Source organism: Muscardinus avellanarius (genome assembly GCF_963383645.1).
Source record: "Muscardinus avellanarius genome assembly, chromosome: 9".
Classification (NCBI taxonomy): domain Eukaryota; kingdom Metazoa; phylum Chordata; class Mammalia; order Rodentia; family Gliridae; genus Muscardinus; species Muscardinus avellanarius.
The window spans coordinates 44,118,921-44,146,517 of NC_137795.1; the positions used below are offsets into that span (position 1 = coordinate 44,118,921).

The following is a 27,597-nucleotide window of genomic DNA, read 5'->3' on the forward strand; positions in this document are numbered from 1 at the left end:
AAAAGAAGCAGGAAATTATATTACATCTTTTGAATTTGCTGATGCTTGTTTTGTGGCCCAGGGTGTGACCTATTTTGGAGAAGGTTTCATGGGCTGTTGAGAAGAATTTGTATTCTGCTGTTCCTGGTTGAAATATTGCTACCCCTGCCCATTTTGCTCTTCATTAGCATGGTATATCTTTTGACATCCTTTCACTTTCAGTCTGTGAATGTCTTTGGTTGTAAGGTGAGTTTCTTGCAAACAGCATATATTTGGATTATGTTTTATTATTATTATTGCTTGGTGGTACTGGGGTTCTTGGAATCCCTTCTACCTCCGGGCTATACTCTTGGACCTATTTTTTATATTTTTATTTGGAAACAGGGTCTCTTAAGCCAGCACGGCTGGCTTTGAACCTGCGCGATCTCCTGTCTCCGCCTCCAGGCATGGGGATTACAAGCATGCGCCCGGCTGGATTATGTTTTTGTAATACACGTTGCAAGTCTGTGTCTTTTGATTGCTGAGTTAAGTCCTTTGACATTTAGAATTATTATTGAAATATGATTTTTGCTTTCTGTCATTTTTTTGTTCTATCTTCTGTTTAGTATAATGTTACTTTTTACTTTTTCTTTACTTAAATGCCCCACTGATCAACTTCATCTCTTCTCTAGTTCTGAAATTTTTTCTTTTTTTTTCTTTATGGTTTATTTCTTTAAGTATTTTCTCTAGTGTTGGCTTTGTATTCATGAATTTTTTGAGATTCTGCTTATCTTGAAACACTTTTGTGCCTCTATCAATTTTGAATAATAACTTTGCTGGATATAGCAATTTTAGTTGGAAGTTGTTTTCTTCCAGGGTCTGGATCACATCATACCAGTCTCTCCTGGCATTCATGACTTGGGATGTATAGTCTGGGGTGAATTTTACTGTTTTTCCCCTATATGTCACCCATTCCTTTGTTCTCACGGCTTTTAAGATTCTTTCCTTGGCCTCTTTGTTGGTCACTTTGATTATTATACAGACAAGATCAAAGGTCTGATCTTGTCTGTATGTCTCCTGAACGTGTAGGTCCAGCTCTCTTTCCATGTTTGGAAAATAATCCAAAATTATTTCTCTGAAGAGATTGTGAATACGTTTGGTCCGTACTTCTAACCCTTCTTCAATGCCTTTTATTCTTAAATAAGGCCATTTCATGTTGTCCCGTAGTTGTTGGATGCTTAGGTTTTGTTACTGTAATGACTTCTATATGCTGTTGACTGTGTTTTCGGTTTTGAATGAACTGTCTTCTAACAGTGATATTCTGTTTTCCATTTCATCGTCCAGAATTTCTTTCTATTGCTGTCTTCATTTCATTTTTATTGGTTGTTTCATTTCATTCCAGACCTCTTTCTTATTCTTTTCTTAATGTCTCCATTTCTTCTTTCATTTTCTCTACTTGATTTGAAGTCTTTAATCATATTGAAGATCAGGATTCGGAATTCTCCTTGCATTTCTTGTAGGTCATTATTCGTGATTTCCAATATTTCTTCACTGTTCCTAGTTCTAATATTTTCAGGATTGTTAGACTTGTTTTTCTAATGTTTTGGCATCTTTTGTGGATATTATGTCTGCTCCAATCTTAGTAGTAGGAATTTAGAGGTGTCAGCAGGTAAGCAGAGGAGTCTCTGTTCTCCACAGCTAAAGCTGGTCTGGTCTCAGTTCTTCTTGTTCATCACAATTGGGAGGTCTATAGTGATCCCAGAGATCCCCCCATACTTTCCACTGATCAGAGCCTGAGTGTTTCTGAGCCTCTGCTATGTCCAAGAGCAGACACTAAACCTCTCCAAGTTGTAACGCAAAGCCTCAGATCCAGGGAGTTTATCGGGGCTGCGGGAGACCCTGGGGGTGCCAGGTTGGATGACTTCTTATGGAACCATGACTCCACTTATGGTGTTATTAGAGCCACTCTGGATCTCTGGAGAGTGTGGTACTCTCACCTGCCGCTACTCCTTCACTGGGTTAAACTGCAAAATCTCAGAGCTAGAGAGTTTATCACAGCTGCACGAGCCTCTGGGGGTGCAGTGATGGGAGTTCTATGGATACTGCAGTTTCACATATGATTTTGGGGTGTACTGGCGTGGATCTCTGGCGGGCGTGGTGAGCTAGGCTGCCATTGGTAAGATGGTACTGCTGCGGCCTGCTACAGCTTTTTGAAATGTTTAGTTACATTATCTGTAGTCACCGTACTCTGCAGTAGCACACTAGAACTTCTTGCTTTTATCAGATTCTAACTTTGTCTACACTAATCAACCTTTCTTCTCCTATTTCTCTACTCTCCCAGCCTCTGACAATCATATTTATATCTTTCATTAATTTGTTCGTGTATGTGTGTGTGTGTGAGAGAGAGAGAGAGAGACAGACTGACTGACTGACTGACTGACTGACTGACAAGACTGACACATTGACTGGGGATTCAACCAGGGCCATGCTCCACCCTTGACCTACACCTTTATCCCTTTTTATTTTTTGTTTTGAAATAGGGTCTTGTTAGAGTGCTGGATAGTCTTATATTGCTGAGATTGTCCTCAACCTAAAGTCCTCCTGTCTCAGCCTCCCAAGTACTAGGGTTATACCCATGAGCACCACATCAGGCTCTGCTTTCAGTTTTAATTGGTTGGATAAGTAAAGAAGGAACATGAAACAATGACCATATATAACAAACAAAACCTAAAATATTTGTTACATTCCACTTTAAAGTTTTCTGATCCCTGCTTTAAATAATTGTATTAGTTGGTAAACTATTCAGTTCTTTCCTCTTTCCTCCTTTCTTTTACTTTCTCCTTCCACTGTTTCTTTTTTTGCAATATTTCAGTTACCATGTGGTATATGATATATTTTTAATACCAAGGATAAATTACAAGTTATTCTAGTTTTTATTTAACACAGTCATATTATTGTTTTATTCTTTGCCAGATTCTCTTATCATGAACCAACCACAGAAACATTGGTTGTTCTTTTTTTTTATTGCCATCTTGCAGTGTAGATTCACATCTAATTAGATGTCTGTTTTTAGCCTTAGGGTATTTTGGCATTATTGCTTTCTATACTTTTCCAGTTCACTGAATGACATTTCATTTTTATTCTGCTTTGTCAATTTTTCAATAGCTGACTGAATTTTTATTATATTTCATACAAAATTCTATCAGTGCCCTTTAATTAAAATTTAGTGGTTACATTTTAATCTGTGTGTAATTATTTATTGATTTTCAAAAATTTCTAAAATGTGTTTATATTTGGATAATTTTATGTAATTTTATTGATTTATACAACATTGTTCTAGACTTTTTTTTGGTGGTGGTACTGGGGTTCTTGGAAACCCTTCTACCTCCGGGCTACACTCCCAGACCTATTTATATTTTTATTTGGAAACAGGGTCTCTTAAGCCAGCCAGGCTGGCTTCGAACCTGCGTGATCCTCCTGTCTCAGCCTCCCAAGCGCAGGGATTAAAAGCGTGCACCACCATGCCCAGCTTGTTCTGGACTTTTATTATTATAGTAAATACTGACATTTTTATTTTGTAGTTTAGACAAAAATGAAGACCATCGCAGACACTTTGTGACATGATAGATTAAGTTGTATATTCTGTAATCTTATGTAATCTGAATCATTACAGTGTGTTTGAGATTCATTTGTGTTGTTGCATGATAATTTGTTTCTATTTCATTACCATTAATGTTTTATAGATGTAACATTCATTATTCATCTCCTGATAGTTATTTAAGTGATTTTGAGTCTAGCGCTGTGATAAATAAAGCCATAGGAACACTCTAACATAAGTCTTAGTGTTCGTACGTATTGTCATTTTCATTGAGTTAATATCTAACACAAAAATAGATTTTTACAATAATGTCATGATTACTTTTTCTTTTCTTTCTTTTTTGTGCTGGTGTTTGAACTCAGAGCCTCAACACATTTTAAGGATACACTGATCTACACCCCAGCTCTATTATGGTTTCATTTTAAAGAGATTGTCAGTTCCCTATTATTCTGCATTTCCACGTCAGTAGTTTATAGTTATAGTTCTTTCAGATCCTTTCCAACACTCGATATCGGCACTCTTTTTTATCTTAATCATTTTAGTGATTGTGTATAAGATTCTCTTTGCAGATATGCTTTGCCTTTTCTTGATATCTCTGGATATGATCACCTTTTCAAATGCATACTTACAAAAAGCATTTGCCAAGGTTTTCAAGGTCTTATAGTCTTATCATTATTGCATTGGAAAAATTCTTAATATATTCTGGTTGCAAGTCTTTTGTCATGTATGTGTATTACAGATATTTTCTCCATAGCTTCCTTTTTTCCATTATTGTTGTTGTTGAGATGTAATTCACATACTTTATATATATAGTTTTGATGAGTTTTAGTGAATTTATACAGTTGTGTAGAACCCATTTTAGAATATTGTTACCACAAAAAAAGTTTCCTTCTACCTGATTGTAGTCAATGTGTCCTTTTATTCTTAAAACCATGCAGTTACTAATCTTTGTCTCAAAAATTTGCCTCTTATTGAATGTTTCATATAGCATCATAAGACAGATAATCTTATGTTCCTAGTTTCTTTTACTTAGCACAATGTTTTATTCAGGTTCATTCATCTTGCTGTAAGTATAAGCAGTCCATTTATTTCTGTTGTACAGTAATATTCCATCCTATGGTTGTACTCATTTTGTTTGTATATTAATAGGTTGATAAATATTAGATATAGCTTATTATTATTATTAATTATTATTATTATTATTGTTGTTGTTGTTATTTATTTTTTGTAGTACTGGGGATGGAACTCTTATACCTCCAGGCTACACTTCCAGACCTATTTTATATTTTATTTGGAAACAGGGTCTCTTAAATCAGCGAGGGTGGCTTCGAACCTGCACGATCCTCTTGTCTCCACCTCCCAAGCGCGCCACCACGCCCAGCTAGATATAGCTTGTTTTATCAATTTCATTCATTTTTTTTCTTTTGTTTATGGTAAAATAATTTTTTGCCTACCCTAAAGTTACAAAGATTTCTTCATATTATTTTACCATACAAGTTTATAATTTTGTCTTTCAGGCTATTGGTTTATTTATGTTTAGTTCTTAGGATTGAACCATTGGTGCTCCATCATTGACCTCTTTCCTGGCCCTTTTTACTTTTTGAGAGTCTCACTAAGTTGCAGAGGGCCTTGCCAAGTTGCTGAGACTGGTTTTGAACTTTTGATCCTCCTATCTCAGTTTCCCAAGTACTGGGACTAGAGGTGTGTGCCACCATACCCATCTCTAAATCTTTATTTAAACAAATTTTATTGGCCGGGCGTGGTGGTGCACACTTGTAATCCCTGCGCTTGGGAGGCAGGGACAGTAGGATCATGCAGGTTCGGAGCCAGCCTCTCTGGCTTAAGAGACCCTCTTTCCAAATAAAAATATAAAAATAGGTCTGGGAGTGTAGCCCGGAGGTAAAAGGGTTTCCAGGAACCCCAGTACCACCACCAAAAAAAAAAAAAAAAAAGATTTTTTTGGCTAAGAACTGTGAAAGAGTTGTTTTCTATTTTATTACCCCCCATTTTGATTTATTTACATATTTATTTAGCTGTGAATCTTTTGTGAAGAAGAGCTTTCATTCACTAACTAGGAATATTTGTACCCTAAACTGAAGTATCTTTTGAAAACGCTGGGTAAATATTTAAATTTTTCATTTTCTTTACCAACTTCTATAGTAAGGAGTTAAATATTATTTACTACCACTCATAGCCAGTGGCTTAATTCTTTTGTTTTTCCTCCATTTTTTTTAATGTATTCTGGTTGTAAGTATGTTTGTGCATTTTGTATTTCCATCATCTGGATATGGATGGTTGGTGCCAGCATTGTTTCAGCTATTTCGCTATCTTTGTTTTCATTTCATTATCTGCTGTGTCCTCTTGCTTGTCCCATTTTGGTCACAAGATAGCTGTCACACCCCCAGGCATTAGGTTTCTGTTGAAAGCAAGGAGGTGGGACTGTGCCAGCTACCAGCTAAAATGACAGCATTACAAAATCCTTTTCCAAAATTGCCTCAGCAGACCTGTCCTTCTGTCTTATTAATGAGATCTGGGTTACATGGTCACTGCAGTCTGTAAGGAGGTCTGTGAAAGCAAATATCTAGAATAAAGAAATAGAATTGCCAGTAATGGCGTAGGCTACTCATGAGCCTTGCCACTCCTAGAGGGTTTTACTAGTAAGAAAGAAGAAAAGAATTTGGTAGCATAGCTAATACTTTTTGCCATAAACATTTTGATACAGAGGGTGGATGGTGTTACTTTAAAAAAAAGAGCCATTTATATATTTTCTTGAAAATTTACATTAAAAGGCTAATTGGGGGGCTTGCCACATTAATTTATCGTACTTTTTTTTCATACAATTCATTTTTATTGAATGCATATGTAGTATCCTTGAAATATTAAGCTATTATCTAATATAATGAGAATATTATCCTAAATATTGATATCACTTAAAAATTTATTTAATGCCAAACTATAGTTTTTTGTGTGTGTGTGGTACTTGTAATGGAACCCAGGGGCATTCTACCTCCGAGATCCCCCCCTTCAGCTCTGTTTTTTATTTTTTATTTTGAAACAGGTCTCACTGAGTTACAAAGGGCCTCAATAAATATCTGAGGCTGGCCACAAACCTTGATCCTCCGGTCTCAGCTTCCCTAATGCTGGGATCACAAGGATGCACCACCTTGCCTGGCAACTATAGACTTTAAAAAAAAATGTATTGGTGCATTAAATTCATACATCATACTGGGATAAAAACTTGTGTGGATATACATGTACAAATCACCCATTTAGCCCCTACCCATTCCCACCCCATTCCCTCCCTAACCCTCCTTCCCATGCTTGGTTTAGTGGTTGACTTCGATATGTTTAAGTACATTGTGTGTTTTAGAGAATTTCCTTCTTCCTCCCTCCCATCCCCTCATTTAGGTTATCTTGTTCCTCTATACGATTTCCTTTTTCATCTAGAGTTCCTCCTATGACCCATTTCTCCTTAGCTTTCTCTTTTATTTTATTTATTTATTTATTGGTGGTACTGGGGTTCCTGGAAACCCTTCTACCTCTGGGCTACACTCCCAGACCTATTTTATACTTTTTTATTTGGACACAGGGTCTTTTAAGCCAGCACGACTGACTTCAAAGCTGCGCGATCCTCCTGTCTCAGCCTCCCAAGCGCGGGGATTACAAGCATGCGCCACCACGCCCGGCTAGCTTTCACATATTAAGGAAAGCATTCAATTTCTCATTGTAACTATAGACTTTTAATAGATGTGTTCTTCACATATATTTTGAAAAAATTGGAGTTAAAACAATCCTTTCCTTTTTTCTTTCCTTTCCTTTTTTTTTTTTTTTTAAGCTACTAGGGATGTTCAGAACCCAGGGGCATTTTACCTCTGAGCTATACCCCAGCCCTATATTTTATTCTTTATTTTTGAAACAGGGACTCAAGTTGCATAAGGCTTCACTAAGTAGCTGAGGCTCTCCCAAAACCAGGATTCTCCTGTCTGAGCCTCCCGGATGCTGAGATCATATGCATGCGCCACCACACCTGGCAAAACAATCCTTTTGAAGCATATTGATCATCCCTGTCTTCTCTTCCTCATTTTCTCATGCTATGTGTTATCACATCTTTTTTGTAGAACCTTTCTCCTAGAACCCAAGTTCAGCTTCAGCTCTCCCTCTCCTTTGTCATTTTACTTGCCTTTCTATGTGTTTTCCTTTTTTTTTTTGCTTCAAAATAAGGTCTAGGATAAAGTTGGTTTCTGGCTGATAAGATCATATTGTGCTATTAAATGTCCTTCTTAGCATCATAATTTTATTTCGGTTATGCACTGTTCACTGTTGATTCTTAACAGGTTTTGAAATAATCCTGTTATGTTAGTTGAGAAATATATATCAAGCATTAATGGGCTGCATGTTAGTGAATTGGAAAAGCTACTGGTAAGCTTTGAATCACAACCAAGGTAACTAATGCAATTCTTGTTCTTAAATTACATTATTTAATTAGATTCTCCCTTGCTTTAGTATTTGTAATCTCTCCTGGAGCTCCATTAAGTTTTCAGTCTTCTGGGCATGTGGTAATGCCACAAAAAGCATCAGGTCTGTGTATCATGTTAGAGCATATGTGCACAGAATATTTTAAGATTCCTTAAATATTTTGGCTTAATATAAAGTTGTTAATTATAGGGTATTATAAATTTATTAGTAGCATTTTTCATAAATAAAATGTTAGGATTCATGATTACTTATTGTGTATGGTTAAGGTACTGTATTTTTTAATTATCTTAGCTTTACCTGAAAATTTAGCATAATTTTATTACATAGTTTCTCCAGGGAGTGGTTAAAAAAATTACATGCTTTGCTAATATTCTTAGATTTGTGTACTTTTTTTTGTAAAACAACAACAAACACAGAAGCTTTGTAGTTTTTTCAGTAGTAGAGATTGTCTGTATAATCAAATATTACCTCTATGAATTTTTGCTTGAATTGAATTTGCATCTTTCTAACCAATCTCTCTATCTTTGGGGCAGCCAGATAGGATGGGAATACACTGATCATTTTTTTCTCTTTCTCTCACTCACTGTCTCCCCTTCTTGATCTCCAACACTGTCCTCATTTTCCTTCTTTCTGTTTCTTTCTGTTTTCTCCCTGCCATCCCTATTTTAATGTTATTCTGTAGTTTCTAATTTTTTGTTCTATTTTAATTGAGTATGAAATGAGACACTAAATCAAACTTTGAGGAAATGCTGTAATTCTACTTACTAATAGATTGTTTTGCAAACAAAATTTCTCAATCCACATTTCTTTTTCAATTTGAAGTCAAGTAAGCCTTTACCATAGGTCATAAACTTTTGTGGATTGGGGCATATTGTAGAATAGCACATGGACTCTGAACAGAGAGTGTCAGCCAAGTTTATAGTCTATATTCTGACTTTTCCTTTCCTCATGTTGTTGCCCCTTATATATGAAACACTGAAGAAAAAGAGTGTAACGTCTAAGAATTATTTTATTAGAGGAACAGCTTAAATGTGACCAGTAGTCTTCTTGCTTCAAGGTTTACTTAGTACTTTGTAGATTTACATTCATTAGTGCATTGCCACTTTTCATTAGTGAGATTCATAGTGACACATTTATGTATTCATATAACAGTATTTGTTCTGTGCCATACCACCCTGAATATCCAGAGTCTCATCAAGAGTCTTACTACATGCATAATGCTGTCATCTATAGTGTATATCTAGACTTGTGATTTATTTTTACCTTTATTTCCAATTAAGTCAAATTTTATGCCAGGTGTGGTGGCGCACGCTTGTAATTCCCGCGCTTGGGAGGCAGAGACAGGAGGATCGCGCAGGTTCAAAGCCAGCCGCGCGCCCTGGCTTAGGAGACCCTGTTTCCAAATATAAAAAAAGTATAAAATAGGTCTGGGAGTGTAGCCCGGAGGTAGAAGGGCTTGCAGGAACCCCAGTACCACCACCACAAAAAAAAAAAAAAAAAATATATATATATATATATATATATATATATATGTCATGTTTCACAGGATTTTAAAAGCTTTGTATAATTAAAATTAAAAGATGAAAAAATTCAAATCTTATTAATCTTTTAATTTTAATTATACAAAGCTATTTAAATCCTGTGAAACATGACTTAGAGCTATATTTATACCCACAAGTTATTTTGTAATAGCCTATGTATGGCTTACACACTAGAAAACTGCATTCTTGTTCTACCTCTGTTCAATTCCCTGGTGCCAGCTGTTACTTCAGCTACAGAGTTCCTGTTTTGGCAAGCTTTGTGGAGATCTCAAACAGCTACTCTTCTGTATTCTTGTGGGATTTTTTTTTTCTTGTACAATGACATAGAGAGATTGAGAAAGAAAAAAAATAGCATATATTTATTTCCAAAGCAGGAGAAATAGTTTTTGTTTAATGAAGAAAATGGTTGTGTCATATTATGAAATGCTTCTGAGATTGATGATTATTCTTTTCTACTTATAAAATTATCCTTTTACTTTATTACATGGTCTTTTGTCCATTTTTATATAATTATTTATAAAATTGGGAAATATTATATAAAATTATAATCACTTTGTTGAAAGTCACAGTAGCAGTTTATGCAAAAATATGCTAGAACATGGATTAACCTTGAGGACACTATGCTAAGTGAAATAGGCCAGTCACAGAAAAGAGAAATATGAATGATTTCACTTGGGTGAAGTGCACCTAAAGTAGTCCATTTTAGAGAGAGGATTTTCAACATTTCAGAGGTGGAGCACTGTTTCGTTGTATTCATAGACTACATTTTGTTTTCCCATTCATCATCAGTGGATATTTGGGTTTCACTGCTTTCCTAGGGCTGGTATTAAAAGTTCCTACAGACAGGGTAGCTTAAAAACAGTAGGAACTTCTTCTTTGACCATTGTGGGTATTTCCTGGTGTGTAATTGCATGATTCTGATCTCTGCCTGTGTTGTCATGTGGCTTTTTTCACTGTGTGTATTTCTGGGTTTCAGTATGAAACCCAGTTTGAGAGCCACTTATGTAGGCAACTGGATTTGTATAAGGTGTTTCTTTAGCTCTCTTATTGTCACTAGAGAAAGGTTGATTCTGAGAAGGGGCCAAGGAGTTCCCAGTTGGAGAGAGAGGGGAACTCAAGCGGGACCAGCAGGGTTGCTGGTTTGTGTGATAGAAAAGAATTTCAGAACCTACTAGGCAGAGACATAGATGAGGTTTATTTAGGATAGCAAGGAGTGCACATTCTAGGGAGAATGTAAGCAACCTTGAGAGTGAGAGAGACATCTGGAGGATCTTCTCTTGATTGGTTAAGGAACTACTAGGGGTTGAACCCAAGGGCATCCTGTCTACCTGCAAGTTATACCTCCAGTCATTTTTTTTTTTAATTTTGAAGCAGGGCCCTCCCTTCTAGGTTGCTGAGAGTCTCACTACATTACTGAGGTTCTCCTGGAACTTGTGACCTTCCTGACTCCACTTCCCAAGTACTGGGATTATAGGTGTGCACCACCACACCTGGCCACAGCACTTGCTTTTAAAGGAAACTTGGTAAAGGGTGGGTATGGGAAAGTATGTGAGGATGACATCAGTATAGTGATCACAAGATCACCAAGGTGGCCTTGTCATTTTCTGAATCCTTAGGCTGATCATGGTCTCCATTATCTGATCAATAGTTAATGTGGGGAGATTCCCTAAATTATAGGTTCCTCAAGATGTTTTATCTGGCTACTGTAAATTTATTATTTGGGGGTAATTAACAGTGCACAGGGTTATTATAGTTTTTGGTTAGCTTTAAGATTTTTAGATTAGGCCAATGTGGTGGTGGTGCACACTTGTAATACCAGTACTTGGGATTACAGGAGGATCATAGTTTTGTGACCTGCCTCAGCAACCTAATGAGGCCTCCTACAACTTAGTGAGACTGTTTTAAAATAAAAAATCAATCTGGGAGTGAAGTTCAGAGGTAGACTGTCCCTAGGCTAATCCCCACCCCCTACATACACATACAAAAAGTCGATTTCTAAGGAATTTGGGAGGAACAGGCCTGAAAGAGAGAAATGACTTGGGGAATGTAGGCATGAAGAACTTTAGCACTGAGCTTTCCTTTTAAAGTTATATTTTCCTTCTTCCTTTATGTCTCCTTTTTACCTGTTTCTTTTATCCTGCCTCGTTATCTGTCATCTTGATCAATTTATACTCTCCCTATGTGCTGCTCTTCACAGGCTTTGTATATGCTGTTCCTCTGCTTGGGGCAGTTTGCCTTTTGCTTTCTTGCTCCTGCTCCACGCCTTTAATACATCCTTACTGCAGCTCCTCACACTTTCCCAGGATGGCATCATTTCAGGTCTTAGCTGAGACTCCTTATTTCCTTATTCTTCCATCCCTCTTTTTTCTCCCCACATTTGAGTAATTGCCCCTTAAAGATGTTTTCTTTAATCTTTCCATTTGATCTCTCATTTGTCACAGCACATTCTAATTACCAGTATACTTGTCTTTTTCCCCTTTATCCCATAAATATTGAAAGGTCAGACAGTGCAGTTTTTTTTTATTCCTTATTTTCTTGGACATTGTCTATACATGGTGGATGATACACTTTGAATGATGATAAAATCATTATGTTTTAGTATACGAAAGGGTATTTAGATCCTTTTAGTTTAGTCCACTTTTTTTTATAAATATATGAACTTAAAAGCCTAAAGTTTATTTATAAGGACTCAGCAAGAGCCAGTAATCAAAATATGTGGTATTTGTCCCTGAAGAGACAGAATGGTGGGGCAAGGACACTAATATTCAATATATGTAGAAAAAATTCGCTTAAATCATAGCTAGTCAAGATTACTTCATTTCAAATTTTTCAAATATTCTATTTTCAACGCCGGGCGTGGTGGCGCACGCTTGTAATCCCCGTGCTTGGGAGGCGGAGACAGGAGAATCGCGCAGGTTCGAAGCCAGCCGCGCGCTCTGGTTTAGGAGACCCTGTTTCTAAATAAAAATATAAAAATAGGTCTGGGAGTGTAGCCCAGAGGTAGAAGGGCTTCCAGTACCACCAAAAAAAAAAAAAAAAAAAATTTCTATTTTCAGCTCTGAGTATTCTGGCATCTGTTTTCATTCTCTCACTCCTACTGATTCTGTTATTTATTTACTGATTCTGTTATTTATTTACCCCTTTTTGTAATTTCTGGTCACCAACACCTGTCTATTTTCATTCTTTATTACTTTTGCCCATTTTGCTCCCCAAGCTAGTTTTTTATGATTATACATTTCAAAGGTTTTCATATTTACAACAAAGAACGGCCCATTGGCACCTTAGATTCATCCATGTCTATATAAGTATTTCATTAACAATTGCCTTGGATTCATCCATCCTTCCTGTTTTCCACAAACCACTCAAATGATATGCTTTTTTCTTTTTATTTTCCTTTATCTTTTTCTATCTCCTCTCTCCTCCAAGAGAAATATGGTTCTCATTTTAAAAATGTAATAGATATTCCCCTCCATCTGGTCTACTGTAGTCTGTCAACCTCCAGTTTCTTTTTGGTGTTTCTAAATCTCTTCTGTCTGTTCTGTTCTTCATAGTACTGCAACATATTATTTGGCACAGACTACTTTTAAAGTAAAGAGATGTTTATTTTGGCTCATAGGTCTGGAGTTTCAAATACAAGATTTTACAGCCCTCTTGGTTTGGGCCTCTGATGGGGGTGGCACATCATGGTCATAATGTGTCACAGCAAGTGTTCATGTCTCCAGCCAGAAAGCAAAGAGAGGGGAAGAGATCAGCATCCTATAATCCTCTCATTGGGCAAGCCTCCAGTGACCTGAGGACCTTCCTTTTTAAGATCCCCTCCTCTTCGAGTACTTCTACACTGGGGAACAAGTCTTTACATGTGGCCCTTTGCAGGACGCTCACACAAACCACAGTAATTCTCATTGCAACTCACTGGTTCAAGCAATTCATATTCATTCATTCTCTCTCTCTCTCTCTCTCTCTCTCTCTCTCTCTCTCTCTCTCTCTCCTTCCTTCCTCTTTCTCCTTCTTCACTCTCTCCTTCCTTTTTCTTCTTCTCCCTTTCTTCCTCTCTCCCTTCTTTTTCTATTTAGCTATTAATTGTCAAAGCCTATTTTTATTGTATGTAGCTTTTCTCATTTCAATAAATAAAGATGGATTGATAAAGATTTCTTAGGAATGGGAATGAAGGCTATTTCTCTTGTTTCCCTAGATAACTTATACGTGGTATTTAGAACATCAGTGATTTTTATTACTAACCAAGCAAAATAACAATTTTATGGAATGCCATTTAAGGCTATCAGGCCTTGCCATTTCAGTTATTTTTCTTTTCATGTACACAACATTCCAGGCAATATAATCTATTATTCTTTTTTGTAACAAAAATACTTATCTTCATATGAATAAATCATTGTCTCAAAGTCTGGCAAACACATCTAATCTAGTGGTTCTAAAATGCTCATTCACAGGTAGCAGCTAGGCTGACTTTTATCAGAGCTGTCTGAATAGTGTTGAAAAATATAAATGATGAGGCTTTAATCTGTTGTAGACAAATGAAAAGTTTTAAAACTGAGATCTTTTTGGGTGTACTTTTTTTAAAGAAAACATCTCCAGATAGTTTTGAGAATCCCTTCTTTTATTTGTCCTCATCATTTTACAGTTTTACAAAATTAACCCAGTCGGAACAAGCTACCTTCCTCGGGGTTGCCTGAACAGTATTTTTATTTTGTGTAACTTTACTCATTTCAATAATTAAAGATGGAATTAAAGATGGATTGATAAGAAAGATTTCTTAGGAACAGGAATAAAGGCTATTTCTAAAATTCTTGCAAGTTTAGAATATTAATAAATGATCTGAGGACCAGTATTTTTTCAACATTTTTATTAGGATTATATTGTGGACCAAGAATTGTAAATTGTGTTATCTCAGTAGTCTTTACAGTTCATGAAGAATATATTATTAGCAAACCAAATAATAGCAATCAACTCACCATCCCATGAGTATCTAATTTTGAAAGCTCAAATTCTTTCCACTATAGCATGTTGCTAAGAGATCAAGATAAAGGTAACAAATATTTATTCAGCTTCTCTTACTATCTTCAAGTGCTAAGCAGTTGTAAGAATCCTTTCTGAGTAATATGGAGGTTTACCCCTGTAGTCCTACTTATTAGTTGGGAAGTTGAGGTAGGAGGATCACTTAAACCCAGGACTTTGAGGCCAGCCTGGGCAACATAATTAAAACCTTTCTAAAGAAAAAAAAAATGTTTCATTTAACCATTAGATTAGTGCTATTATTTCGCCATTGGGAAGATGAGGAAGTGAAGTCTTTTTAAATATGCTTTTTATTGGTACATTATAGTGTCACATAATCATATAGAGTGGTAGGGACATACATGTACACAGGACTTAGGTTCCCTTGACTTCCTCCCTCATCTCCATACATGATAATTTCACATATGTATATTTTATTTATGAAAAATGCTATCCTCTCCATTGCTCCAAGGTTTCTCCTCCATTATCTAGAGTCCCTGTTGTATCCCGATTCCTCCCTAGCTTCCATACCTGAGAGAAAATATGTGCCTGTTCACTTTCTGTGACTGACTAATATCACTTAACATGACATGATGTTTTACAGGTCTGAACATTTTCCTATAAATGATATAATTTTATTCTTTTTTTGTGTTAGTGGGGATGGAACCGAATCGGCATTCTACTTCTGAGCTACACTCCCAGCCCTATTTTTTTATTCTTTATTTTGAATAGAGTTTCACTAAGTTGTGAAAGACCTCACTAAGTACCTGAGGCTGGCCACAAACCTGCGATCCTCCTGTCTCAGACTCCCAAGTATTGGATTTACAAGTGTGCACCACCACGCCTGGTTGATTTTGTTGTTCTTTATCCCATAATTTTGTAATTCTTTCATCTATTGATGAACATGTAGGTTGGCTCCGTAATTTGGCTATTGTGAATTGTGCTGCAATAAATATAGATATGCATTTATCAGTATAATATTTCTGATGTCCGTCCCTTTGGAAAAATACCCAGGAGTGTTATAGCTGGTTCATATGGTAGCTCCAGTCCAGTTTTCTGAGAAATCCCCACACTGATATCTATAGTAGCTGTACTAATTTGCAATCCCACTAACAATATAAAAAGCTCCTATTTTCCCACATCCTTCCCAGCATTTGTTTGCTTTGTTGATGATTGCCATCCTAATTGAGGTTAGATATAATCTCAATGTAGTTTTGATTTGTATCTCCCTGATTGCTAATGATGTTGGACATTTTTTGTGTGTGTGCATTTGTATATTTATTGGCTGTTTGTATTTCTGGGAATGAAATCTTAAAGAGGTTAAATAATTTGCCTTTGGTTTTGGCTACTAAATCTAGAGCTTGGATTCTGACCTTTCTGACTCCAAAGCCTGTGAAATAGCAATAACAAAAGGTAATAATAAAATTAACAAAAGCTAAAAGTGGTTATTTGATAAGACAAATTGATATATACTCACAATGACTGTGGGGCAGGGGGAAAAAAAGACACAAGATGAAAAAATGATTCTATAACAGATCCATCAAAAACTAAAAAGATGAAAGGCATTAGGTATATATAAATATGTACCAATAGTCTTGAAAATTTAGGCGAAATTGATAAATTTCTAGGAAAACAACCTAACAAAAATAATGCTGGGAAAATTGGAAAGTTTGAATAGTTTCCTTCTACTAAAATTAAATTTAACATTTAATATCCTTCCCTCTGAGAAAACTTGAAGGGCAGATAATTTCCTGGGGGTAAATTTTTCTAAACATTGAATAAATGAACCAATGTTATATAAATGTTATATAAATTCTATCCAAGAATTTAGAAAGAGGGAACATAGTTATGTGCTTATTTTATGAGGCCAAGATAACCTTGATAGCAAAAAAGGGACATTTATAAGGAGGGAAATTTTCTGCCATTTTTCTTAAAAATTGATGTAGAAATGCTAAATGAAGTGTTAGCAAATGTAAGCAAGGGAAATATAAAAATGGTATTTCATCATGACCAAGATGGCTTTTGTCCAGAGGTGCAATGAAATTTCTTCAACAAAGTGGAAAAAATAATCATTTTAGCGGGCAAAAGAAAGTACTTAATAAAATTTAACATCAGTCTGTGATTAAAAATACCACTGTCAGAGAAAGAATAAATCTTTAATCTGACAAAGAAGGTTTCTCAAAAATCTCGGTGGTGAAATATTTGTGGCTTTCCACATTTTATTAGGAATGATACAAAGAAACCACTGTAATCACTTTTACTCAGCATTTTACTGAAGATCCTAGCCAGAGTAAGAAGAAAAAGCAATAAAATAAAGGAGCATTGGGAAGGAAGAAATAAAATTATTCTGAAATAATGTGGTTGTATACATAGAAACAAAAACAATTTATAGATAAATTGTTAACTGAATTTTTGAAGTTTGTTAGGTTAAAATTTGATATATTCAAATCAATTGTATTTTCAACATGCTAGCAAGAGACAAAGGGTCTTAAAGTTACCATTTGCAGTCTCAATAATCAAATGTGTAGGAATAATTTAAATAAAAATATTTAAGATCTCTTCATAAAATTATCAAAAGTTACTAAGAGAAAGGAGACACAAGGAGAGACACTGTATTCATAAATTGTGCATCTCAGTTATTTGTAAAGATGTTAATTATGTTTTATTTATAGGTGTAGTACAATTCCATACAAAACCCCAGAAACTTTTTAAAAATGGTAATTTTAACCCAGTTGTTAAATTTATATAAAAATGTTATAAATTAATAGCATGTAACAAATAACAGGATGAAAAGTGGGAATATAAAAATTAATTTTAAAACTGCCATAATTTAGGAAGGTGAATTGGTATAAGGATAGACAAATGGTAGAGAATAGAAGGTCTGATAACAAATACAGATATATAGGTACTTCATTGATTGCAAAGGTAGCTTTTGAATATAAGGGAATGAGGAAAGATTTTAATTTAATTGGTTGATTTCTCATGTAAATTATGCTGAATAACTTGTATTCAGCATAATTGTATGGAAAATGCCAATATTGATTCATATATCACATTATATAGAAATTAATTTCAAGATAGATTTTATATATAAATATCAAGGATAGCCCAATAGAGTTTCTGGAAGATAACTTCATGAATTAAATATATTTTAGCTGGGCATGGTGGCACACACCTGTAACCCCAGAACTTCTAAGGCTGACACAAGAGGATTTTAGGTTTATGGACAGCCTCAGCAATGTAGCAAGACTTTTAAGCAAATAGATCCTTTTTCAAAAAGATTAAAACACTTTCTTTTGGAAGGTTGGCAGGAATCCCTTTGGGTTCTGTCTCCAGTAAAACACACACACACACACACACACACACACACACACACACACACACGGTATCTTCATGGCTGTGGGAAAAGGAACATTTTTTAAATAGGATACCGAAAGTGTAACTACAGAGAATAAGATTGATATCATGGACTACATTCAATTTTTTTTTAAAGACTTCATTGAGAGTGGGAGACATATTTATAATGCATATAATCATCAAAGTGATTATATATCTAAAACATATAAACAACAAAAACCAACCATTTAGAGAAATGGGCAAAGTGGCCTGTCATGGTGGTGCAAGACTCTAATCTAATCTCAGGACTTTGTAGCTGAGACAGGAGAATCACAGGTTCAAGATGAGCCTCAGCAACTTAGCAAGATCTTGTTTCAAAATAAAAATATAAAAAGCCTGGGTTGTAGCTCAGAGGTAGAACACTCCTGTATTTAATCCCCAGTACCAAAAAAAGGGTCGAGGGCAAAAAAGGGGCGAGGACAAAAGAAGATATTCAAATAGACAACTTACACAAAGGTGTAACTTCCTTAGTCATCACAGAAATGGAAAGTCAAGCTACAGTGTTCACTCAAAAGAATAGCTAAAATTAAAGGAACTGATTGTTTTAATTTTGGGCAAGTTTATAGAGCACTGACAATTATCATGAATTGCTAAGTGATGTTCAATTGTTACAATGGCTTTGGAAAATTGGCAGTACCTACTAGCACTAAGCATACAGACACCTTTTAATTCAGTAATTTTATTCTTACTCAGCAGAAATTCATATGCATATATATTTTCATTTTTTCTTTCTTTCTTTTTTTTATGGTACTGGGGTTCTGGAAACCCTTCTACCTCCAGGCTACACTCCCAGACCTATTTTATATTTTTATTTAGAAACAGGGTCTCTTAAGCCAGCGAGGCTGGCTTCGAACCTGTGTGATCCTCCTGTCTCTACTTCCCAAGTGTGGGGATTACAAGCATGTGCCACCACGCCTGGCTCATATGCATATATTTTCACAAAATGCTGTGTACTAGAATGTTCATGGCTGCATTAATTAAAATAACTAAAAGTGAAATTAACTCAAATTTATATCAACAGGATAGTGGATAGACTAAGGTAAATAACTACAGTGGAATATTACACAGATATGGAATGCTACACAGCAAAAAAAAAACAAACCAACAATTGCTAGATGCAACAACATGAAAGTAAACCACAGATAAGATGTTGAGCAAAGAATCCAAATGCAGAATAATATATATTATATAATTCCATTTATGTCAGTTTCACAAACAGGTAAAACTAATCTATTATGGTTTCAGAAGTTATAATAGAGGTAATATTTGGAGAGATGCAATTTGGGGAACCATATAAGACTTGGAGATGGTGACAATATTGTTTTATGATCTAAGTGGTAGTGAGCCAGGTGCATTTACATTGTTATAATTCATAAAATTGTACTCACATAATTTTTACTCCCTTAGTATATATGTGTCTTGGTCAATATTCTCACTACTATAATACAAAACACCTGACCTTAGAGGAAGGAAGATTTATTTGCTCACAGTTTCTTGAAGCTTCCGGGTTCAGTCCTTGTGATGCCGAGGTCTGTGTATCTCAGGGTTGGGCAACAGGAAGCAGAGAGAGGGAGGGAATAAGGCTCTGCCCTCAAGAAGTGAAGGCTGGAAGCAAGAGAGAGAGCAGGGGAAGAAGAATATATAAACCCGCACGCCACACCCCCAGGGAACCTTTCTGAACAAACAGGCCCTGCTTCCAGCTTTGCTGCCTAGCTTCCATGAGGGCTATGAGGACATTCTAAATCCAAACCATTGCAGTAGTTTATTTTTAAAAATTACATAATTGTGTTTTTCTTTATGGCTGAGTAAAATTCCATTGTATACATATCACATAGTTTTGTAATCCATTCATCTGTTGATGGATATCTTGGCTGGTTCCATAGTTTGGCTATGGTGAATTGTGCCACTATAAACATAGATACACATGCATTAGTTTGGTAGTTTGGTTTCCATTCTTTTGGGTAGATACCCAGAAGTGGTATTGCTAGATCATATGGTAAGTTCGTTCCCATTCTTCTGAGGATCCTCCATACTGTTTTCCAAGGTGATTGTACTAATTTGCAATCCCACCAACAATGTTTCTGAGTTCCCACTTCTCCACATCCTCCCAGCATTTGTTGTTGTTTGTGTTTTGAACTATTGCCATTCTAGTTGGAGTTAGGTGAAATCTCAGTGTAGTTTTGATTTGCATCTCTCTGATTGCTAATGATGTTAAGCATTTTTTCATGCATTTATTGGCCATTTGAATTTCTTCCTTCGTGAAGTGTCTATTTAGTTCACTCACCCATTTTTTATTGGATTATTTGTTTTCTTAGTGTTGAGTTTCTTGAGTTCTCTGTATAATTCTACATATCAGTCCTTTATTGGTGAAGTAGTTGGCAAAAATTATCTCCCATTCTGCTGGCTTTCGGTTGAGGTTCTTGATAGTTTCCTTTGCTCTACAGAAGCTCTTCAGTTTAATTAAATCCCACATATTGATTCCCCTTTTAGTTTCTTGTGCCTTTGGGGTTTTGTTGAGAAAGATTTTTATCTGTACCGATGTGTTGCAGTGTTGGACCTATGCCTTCTTCAAGGAGCCTCAAGGTCTCTGGTCTAATTTTCAAGTATTTGATCTATCGTGAATTGACTATTGTGCAGGGTGAGAAAGTGGGATTTATTTCCATTTTTCTGCATATGGTTAACCAGTTTTGTCAACACCATTTGTTGAATAGTATTTCTTTTTTCTAGTGTATGTTTTTGGCCTCTTTGTCAAAAATCAATAGGCTGTAAGTGTGTGGATTTGTTTTAGAGTCTTCTATTCTGCTTCATTGGTCAATGTATCTCTTTTTGTGCCAATACCATGCTGTTTTTATTACTATGGCTTTGTAGTATAAAGTCAGGTATTATTATTTCTCCTGCATGTTTTTTTTTTTTTTTTTTGCTGAGAACTACTTTGGCTATTCTGTGTTTTTTGCTGTTGCAAATAAATTTAAGGACTGACTTTTCTATGCCTATGAGGAATGATCTTGGTAATATAATGGGTCTTGCATTGAATCTATAGATCACTTTTGGAAGTATGTCCATTTTGATGATATTTAGTCTGCCTATCCATGAACATGGAAGATCTTTCCATCTTGTAAGGTCTTCTTTAGTTTCTTTTTTCAATGTTTTATAATTTTCTTTGTAGAGGCCTTTTACTTCCTTGGTTAAGTTTATTCCTAAGTATTTTATTTTTTTGTGGGAAATTCTGAGTGGAAATGTTTTCTGGATTTCTTTTTCAGTGTATTTATGGTTGGTATACAGAATAGCTTACAATTTTTTAAGATTGATTTTGTATCCAGACACTTTGATGAATTTGTTTATAAGTTCTGTAGGCCTTTTGGTTGAGTTTATTGGGTCTTCTAAGTATAGTATCATGTCATCTGCAAATAGTGAAAGTTTGAGTTCTTCTTTTCCTATTTGTACTCCTTTGAGTTTCTTTTCTTGCCTTTTTGCTCTGGAAGTCTCAATGCCATATTGAACAGAAAATCCTTGTCTTGTTCTTGTTTTTAGGGTTAATTCTCAAAGTTTTCCCCCATTTAATATGATGTTGGCTTGTGGGCCTATTGTAGATTGCCTTTATGATGATGAGGTATGTTCCTTCTATTCTAATTCTCTGTAGTGCTTTTAGCACAAATAGATGTTGGATTTTATCAAATGCTTTTTCAACATCTATTGAAATAATCATGTGATTTTTGTCTTTGGTTCTGTTTATATGATGAATAACATAGGTTGAGTTTGGTATGTTGAACCAGCCTTGCCTCCCAGGGATGAATCCTACCTGGTCACGGTGTATGATTTTCTTGATGTGGTTTTAATGCGTGTTGCTAGTATTTTATTTAGGAGTTTTGCATCCAGGTTCATCAAAGATATAGGCCAGGACTGGTATGTGCTGCTTCTCTCAGTCGCCATCTTTTGGGAAGTCCATATGCCGTTTTTTTAAATTCTTGAAATAAATAAAGTACACACATATCTGACTCTTGGAAGGCAAAGGAAATAACAACAGTATTTGTTGGCACACAGATACAGAATGAATACTTATACTACAGTTAATTTCTCTTATAACCATATTAAATTAAGTTTCTTTATTAGAACATATATTAATTTGAAATATTTATTTCTTTTGCTTAATAAATAGATCCCAAATGGGTATTATCTCACCAAGTGTGTTTTCTGTTACTTTCTTTTAAGCAGACTCTGATTTGCCCATGCATGTGTATATATGTATCTGTGTGTATATGTATATATGTTCCTGTCTGTGTGTGTGTGTGTGTGTTTGTGTGTGTGTGTGTTTGTGTGTGTGTGTTAGTTACTGGGGATTGAACCCAGGAGCATCATACCTCTGAACTACACCCTAGGCCCTATTTTATTATTTTGAAACAGCATCTCACTAAGTTGCTGCAGCTGGCTGCTAATCTGTGATCTTCTGTCTCAGCTTCCCAAGTATTAGGATTATAGTTGTGTGTCACCATTCCTAGTTAAAAAAAAAAAAGAATGTATCTTTACACTTAAGAAGATGATATTTATTTATTAGTGGTACTGGGGGTGGAACTCAGGGACTTTTCTGCCTTTAGGCTATACTCCCAGACATATTTTATATTTTATTTGGAAACAGGGGCTCACCAAGTTGCTGAGAGCCTCACTAAGTAACTGAGGCTGGCTTCAAACCTTTGCGACCCTCCTGTCTCAGCCTCCAAAGCGCTGGGGTTACAAGTATGCGTCATTACGCCCGGCAAGAGATGATATTTAAAGATACCTGACTATGGTGAGGGAGGGAGTCTAAAGAGGATATAAGGATATCGAGATCTGAGCAGTGATATTAACCAAAGTACTGAGAAAGGCACCTGTTTGACATCCTTGTGAAACATCAGGAGTGCCATGATGCTACCTGTAGTAGAGTGAAGTAAAGTGATGTGGTATTCCTCTCTAGTAATCCTCATCATAGTTAGGTCTCTTTGAATATCATCCCTTGGTGGAAATTTTTAAATAAAAAAAGAGAGAAATGAAAGCCGGGTGTGGTGGCGCACGCTTATAATCCCAGCATTCGGGAGGCTGAGACCGGAAGATCGTGGTTCATAGACAGCCTCAGCTACTTAGTGAGGCTCTATGCAACTCAGTGAGACCTTGTTTCAAAATAAAGAATAAAAAATAGGGCAGGGTGTATATCCCAGAGGTCAAGTGCCCCTGGGTTCCATCCCCTGATCTGTTAAAAAAAAAAAAAAAGAGAGAGAGAGATGAAAAATGAAAGGGTAAGAAGTAATATGTGAAGTAAATAAAAATATTAAAATAATAGTTGTCAGTAATAGACAATTGTCTTTGTTAATTAAAAAATATGGCAGTATTTGCTCTCTTTTTAAAGTTGCAAGTTTATAATGATTTTTTTTCCTTTTAATATCTGTTTTTCTTTCACCTCACCTTTATTTCAGAATCCAACTCAAGTTGGAACAGCTCTTCAGGTTTTTCATAATCTTGGAACTTTGAAGGATACTATTACCAGTGTCGTTGATGGATACTGTGCTGCCTTAGAAGAAAATATCAACACTGCATTAGACATCAAAGTTTTGACTCAGCCTTCTCAGTCAGCTGTGAGAGGTATGGATGTGGTTTATATTTAGCATCTTTATTTATTTATAACTGAGAAGTCCTTTGAATAGTGTGTGAAACAGTCATGTTTCAAAGCAATCTAATGACTCATTTTTTTAGTAGCAGAAAATGAGAACAGAAATTATGTCTCAGAATTTATAATTTTTTGTCTAATCAGTGAGTTGAACTGCCCAATTGGTATATTCATATTTTTTAGATAAAGATCTATAAACTATGGCATCATTTAGTTGAGAGGAAATAGATGCAAAAAAACATGAGAGAACATATCTTTCCACTTTAAGTCCTTATCCTTATATGTACTTCTTATTGGGAAAAAATATTTTTAATGGAATTCAATCTCTACTTTAGCTTTCTGGACTTTTCCTTATTGTTAGTCCTTATTATCAGGAGCAATAATGGTTGAGCAAAATAGAATCTGTTAAAAAAAAAAAAAAAAACAACCCTGAAACATTACAACTATAGTGAAATCTAAAAAAAAAGAAAAAAAAAACCATAAAAACTGCTAAAGGAAGTTGCTTTGAAGTTGGAGAGTAAAGTCCCTACATTAGCAATCTGCAGCTCTTCCTGCCATGGCCTACCTGATTATAACGTTCACTGGAACAAAACACTTCTCCATAGAAGATAGAGAAGTCCACCCATCTGCCTCTCATTTATTTGCTATAATTCTGTTCATCTCTTTCTCTCCTTATATTTTTTTTTCTCTTCTTCTCTTCCTGTTAGTATGAATGAACCATGCTTTTAGCAAAGACCTTTGCATTAGATCACATCATTCTGGGGTGTTGCTTCAGGAAATGCCTTCTCCCTGGCTGACTGTCATTTTTCTTCTCTGTATCTTGTTTCCATCAATACAGTTATCTTATTGTATCTCCATTTGCTTAAAAACAGTCAGAGGAATCTATCTGAACTCCCACTTCTTTCTTTAGTTTTGTAACCCCATTTTATGTCCATAAAAATCTTTTCTAAATTGTTGTCTTTACTTACTGTCTCTAGTTTTTTTCTCCCCATTTTTTAAATTGAAGGCACTTTAATTATCAGGAAGTTATCCTGAAGAAAAAATAATTTATGTTGACTTAATAACAATTTCTGATACATGGATTATACTAAAAAAAAATCAGCCATTTATTATTTTTACATTGATATAGAAATATGACCTTCAGCAGCATCAGACATATATAAATAAGCTGCACTTGATAAAAGAACCTCTCACAGAGACTTTGTATTTTTTTTTTTTTTTTGGTGGTACTGGGGTTGCTGGAAACCCTTCTACCTCTGGGCTATACTCCCAGACCTATTTTATATTTTTATTGGAAAACAGGGTCTCTTAAGTCAGCGATGCTGGCTCTGAACCATCCTCCTGTCTCCGCCTCCCAAGCATGGGGATTACAAGTGTGCGCCACCACGACTGGCGCTCACAGAGACATTTTAAAACTTAGCTTTCACTTCTGAATAGATCCATATTAAGACTATTCCAGAAGATCTTTGAAAATGAATATCCAAAGGAGATTTTACTCTGAATTTCTCTCAGCAATATTCTCAGATTGTTGGATCTAGTTTAAATTTCCAGGACCAGTTTAATCTTATTCCCTCTTATTTAATCTTATTTAATAAATTTAATCTTATTCCCTCTTATTCTCTCTTAGTCCCTCTTATTCCATCTTATTCTCCTCTTGATAAGAATAAGGAAAAAATAAAAGCAGTTATTCACATCTGTCAATCTTAATATAAGCTTCTTTTGTTAAAAGAATAAAGAGGTTCAAAATACCTTACTACTATCTGTTAAGAAGTGGATACTGTGGACACTGGTGGCCCACACTTGTCATCCCAGTACATGGGAGGCTGAGACAGGAAAATCAATTGTTTACTAAGTAGCTGAGTTTCTTCCACAACTTAGTGAGACCCTGTTTCAGAATAAAGAATAAAATAGGGCTGGGGGTGTAGCTCAGAGGTAGAATGTACCTGGGTTCCATCCCCTGTACTGGAAAGTAAAAGTAAGTAAATAAGAAAGAAAAGAAAGGAAAAAGAGAAAGAAAGAAAGAAAGAAAGAAAGAAAGAAAGAAAGAAAGAAAGAAAGGAAGGAAATACTGTGATTTAATGCAGAAGCTCTAAGCATCAATTATTTATTTAATTAATTTATTTAATTATTTATTTTTTGTGGTACTGGTGATGGAACACAGGAATATTCTACCTCTGAGTTCTACCTCAGCCTATTTTTTTATTTTTTATTTTTTTTGAAACAGGGTCTCACTAAAATGCAGAGGGCCTCCCAAAGTAGCTGAGCTTGGCTGTGAACCTGTGATCCTCCTGTCTCAGCCTTCCAATCCTGGAATTACAAGTATATGCATCCATGCCTGGAAATTTTTTATTTTTTGAAAAGAATAATTCGAATTTTTATTTATGTTTTTAAATTTATTTATTTATTCATTTATTTATTCATTCATTCATTTATTTGCCATACTGGGGATGTAACCCAGGGGCATGCTACCTCAGAGCTACACTCTCAGCCCTATTTTTATTCTTTATTTTGAAACAGGTTCTCACTGAGTTGCAAAGGATTTCACTAAGAAGCAGAGGCTGTCCTTGAATTGTGATCCTCCTGTCTCATACTTTCAAAAGCTGGGATTACATAAGCAGGCACCAACAGACCTGGTTTATTTATGTGTTAATGTCACACAGTAATGTTAATTTCCTCACGTAGTTGGGTTATATTAGAGTTAGGTAAGAGAATATCATTTCATTAGAAATACATATTTAAATATTCAAGAATAATGGGGCATCATATCAATAACTTCTTTGCACATGATTCAGGGAATAAATCTTTTAAGATACTTGCAAATTTTCTATAGATTTAAGATTGTTTCAGAGTTTTAAAAATACATAAAATACAACTTTAAGCAAAGTGATATTACCTTGAATAAAAGATAAATTAAAAATAAGTAAAGACCAATTCATGGGAGAATGTATATATAATAAACATGAAAATTTTTAGCCATTTTTAAGAGTATAGACTACTTATAAGGCAAATACAGATTAAACAATATACTGTTTCTCAATCATTTCATTTGCAAAATCTAATAGCTAAGTGTTAGATGATATCAGAAACCCTTATAAATTATTGTAAGAAAATAAATTGTTTCAACCACTTTATTTAGTCTTATCAATTTATCTCTAGGGTTAAAAATGTATATTTCATATGATCTTGCAATTTCTTTCATAAGAATATTCAATAGAGAAACTCTGGCATATAGATAGATAGATAGATAGATAGATAGATAGATACACACACACATATATATATATAACTTTTATTGCATTTTTGTGTGTAATAGTGAAAAAGTATGAAAGAAGATGATAGGGAAATGAAAGGTTTCCTCTAATATATGACATTGCTCTACTGATTGCTAAGTTTTAGTGCTTATATGAGCAAGTTTTGAAGCTAATCAGATTTGTATGTCATACAGAAAGTTTTATTCCATTATATATTGATTGTTTTTCTTTTTAAATTTTTTTATTGGTGCATTATAATCATACATCTTTATTAATAGAGTACATGATGGTAGAGGCATACATGCACACATCATTCAATTAGCTCTTACCCAATTTGGCCCCATTTCCTCCTCTTCCCTCCTTCTCATGTTTGGCTTCCTGATTGACTTTGAAAGTACATCATGTACATTAGGGAATTTCCCCCTTCCCTTCCATCCCTCTCAGTTAAGTCTCCTTATTTGCTCATCTATGGTTTCTCCTTCTTCATCAGAGTTCTTCCTATGATCTATTTTCTCCCTAGCTTCTGCATATTAGGGAGATCAGCTGTTTTTTACTTTTTGTGACAGACTTATCTCACTTAGCATAATGTTCTCCAGTTCCATCCATTTCCCTATAAATGATGTAATTTTGTTCTTCTCTATGGCTTAGTAAAATTCCATTGTGTACATATCCCATAATTTTGTAATGCATTTATCTGTTGATGGATATCTTGGCTGGTTCCATAGTTTGGCA

At 35.2% G+C, this 27,597-nt stretch overlaps 1 protein-coding gene across 8 annotated transcripts in view; it reads left to right on the forward strand.

The window, feature by feature from the left end:
• The window catches only part of COG5 (component of oligomeric golgi complex 5), a gene marked incomplete at both ends in the record, with an annotated part of 279,247 nt that overhangs the window by 146,576 nt on the left and 105,074 nt on the right, over positions 1 to 27,597 (forward strand). For 6 of the 8 annotated variants that reach the window (XM_080701111.1, XM_080701108.1, XM_080701109.1 and 3 more), the window contains one exon: positions 23,424 to 23,589. The exons of the other annotated variants lie outside the window; for them this stretch is intronic. In XM_080701111.1, coding sequence (XP_080557237.1) covers positions 23,424 to 23,589 — 166 coding nt within the window. The remainder of the gene's footprint in view (positions 1 to 23,423; positions 23,590 to 27,597) is intronic. 8 annotated transcript variants of the gene reach the window in all.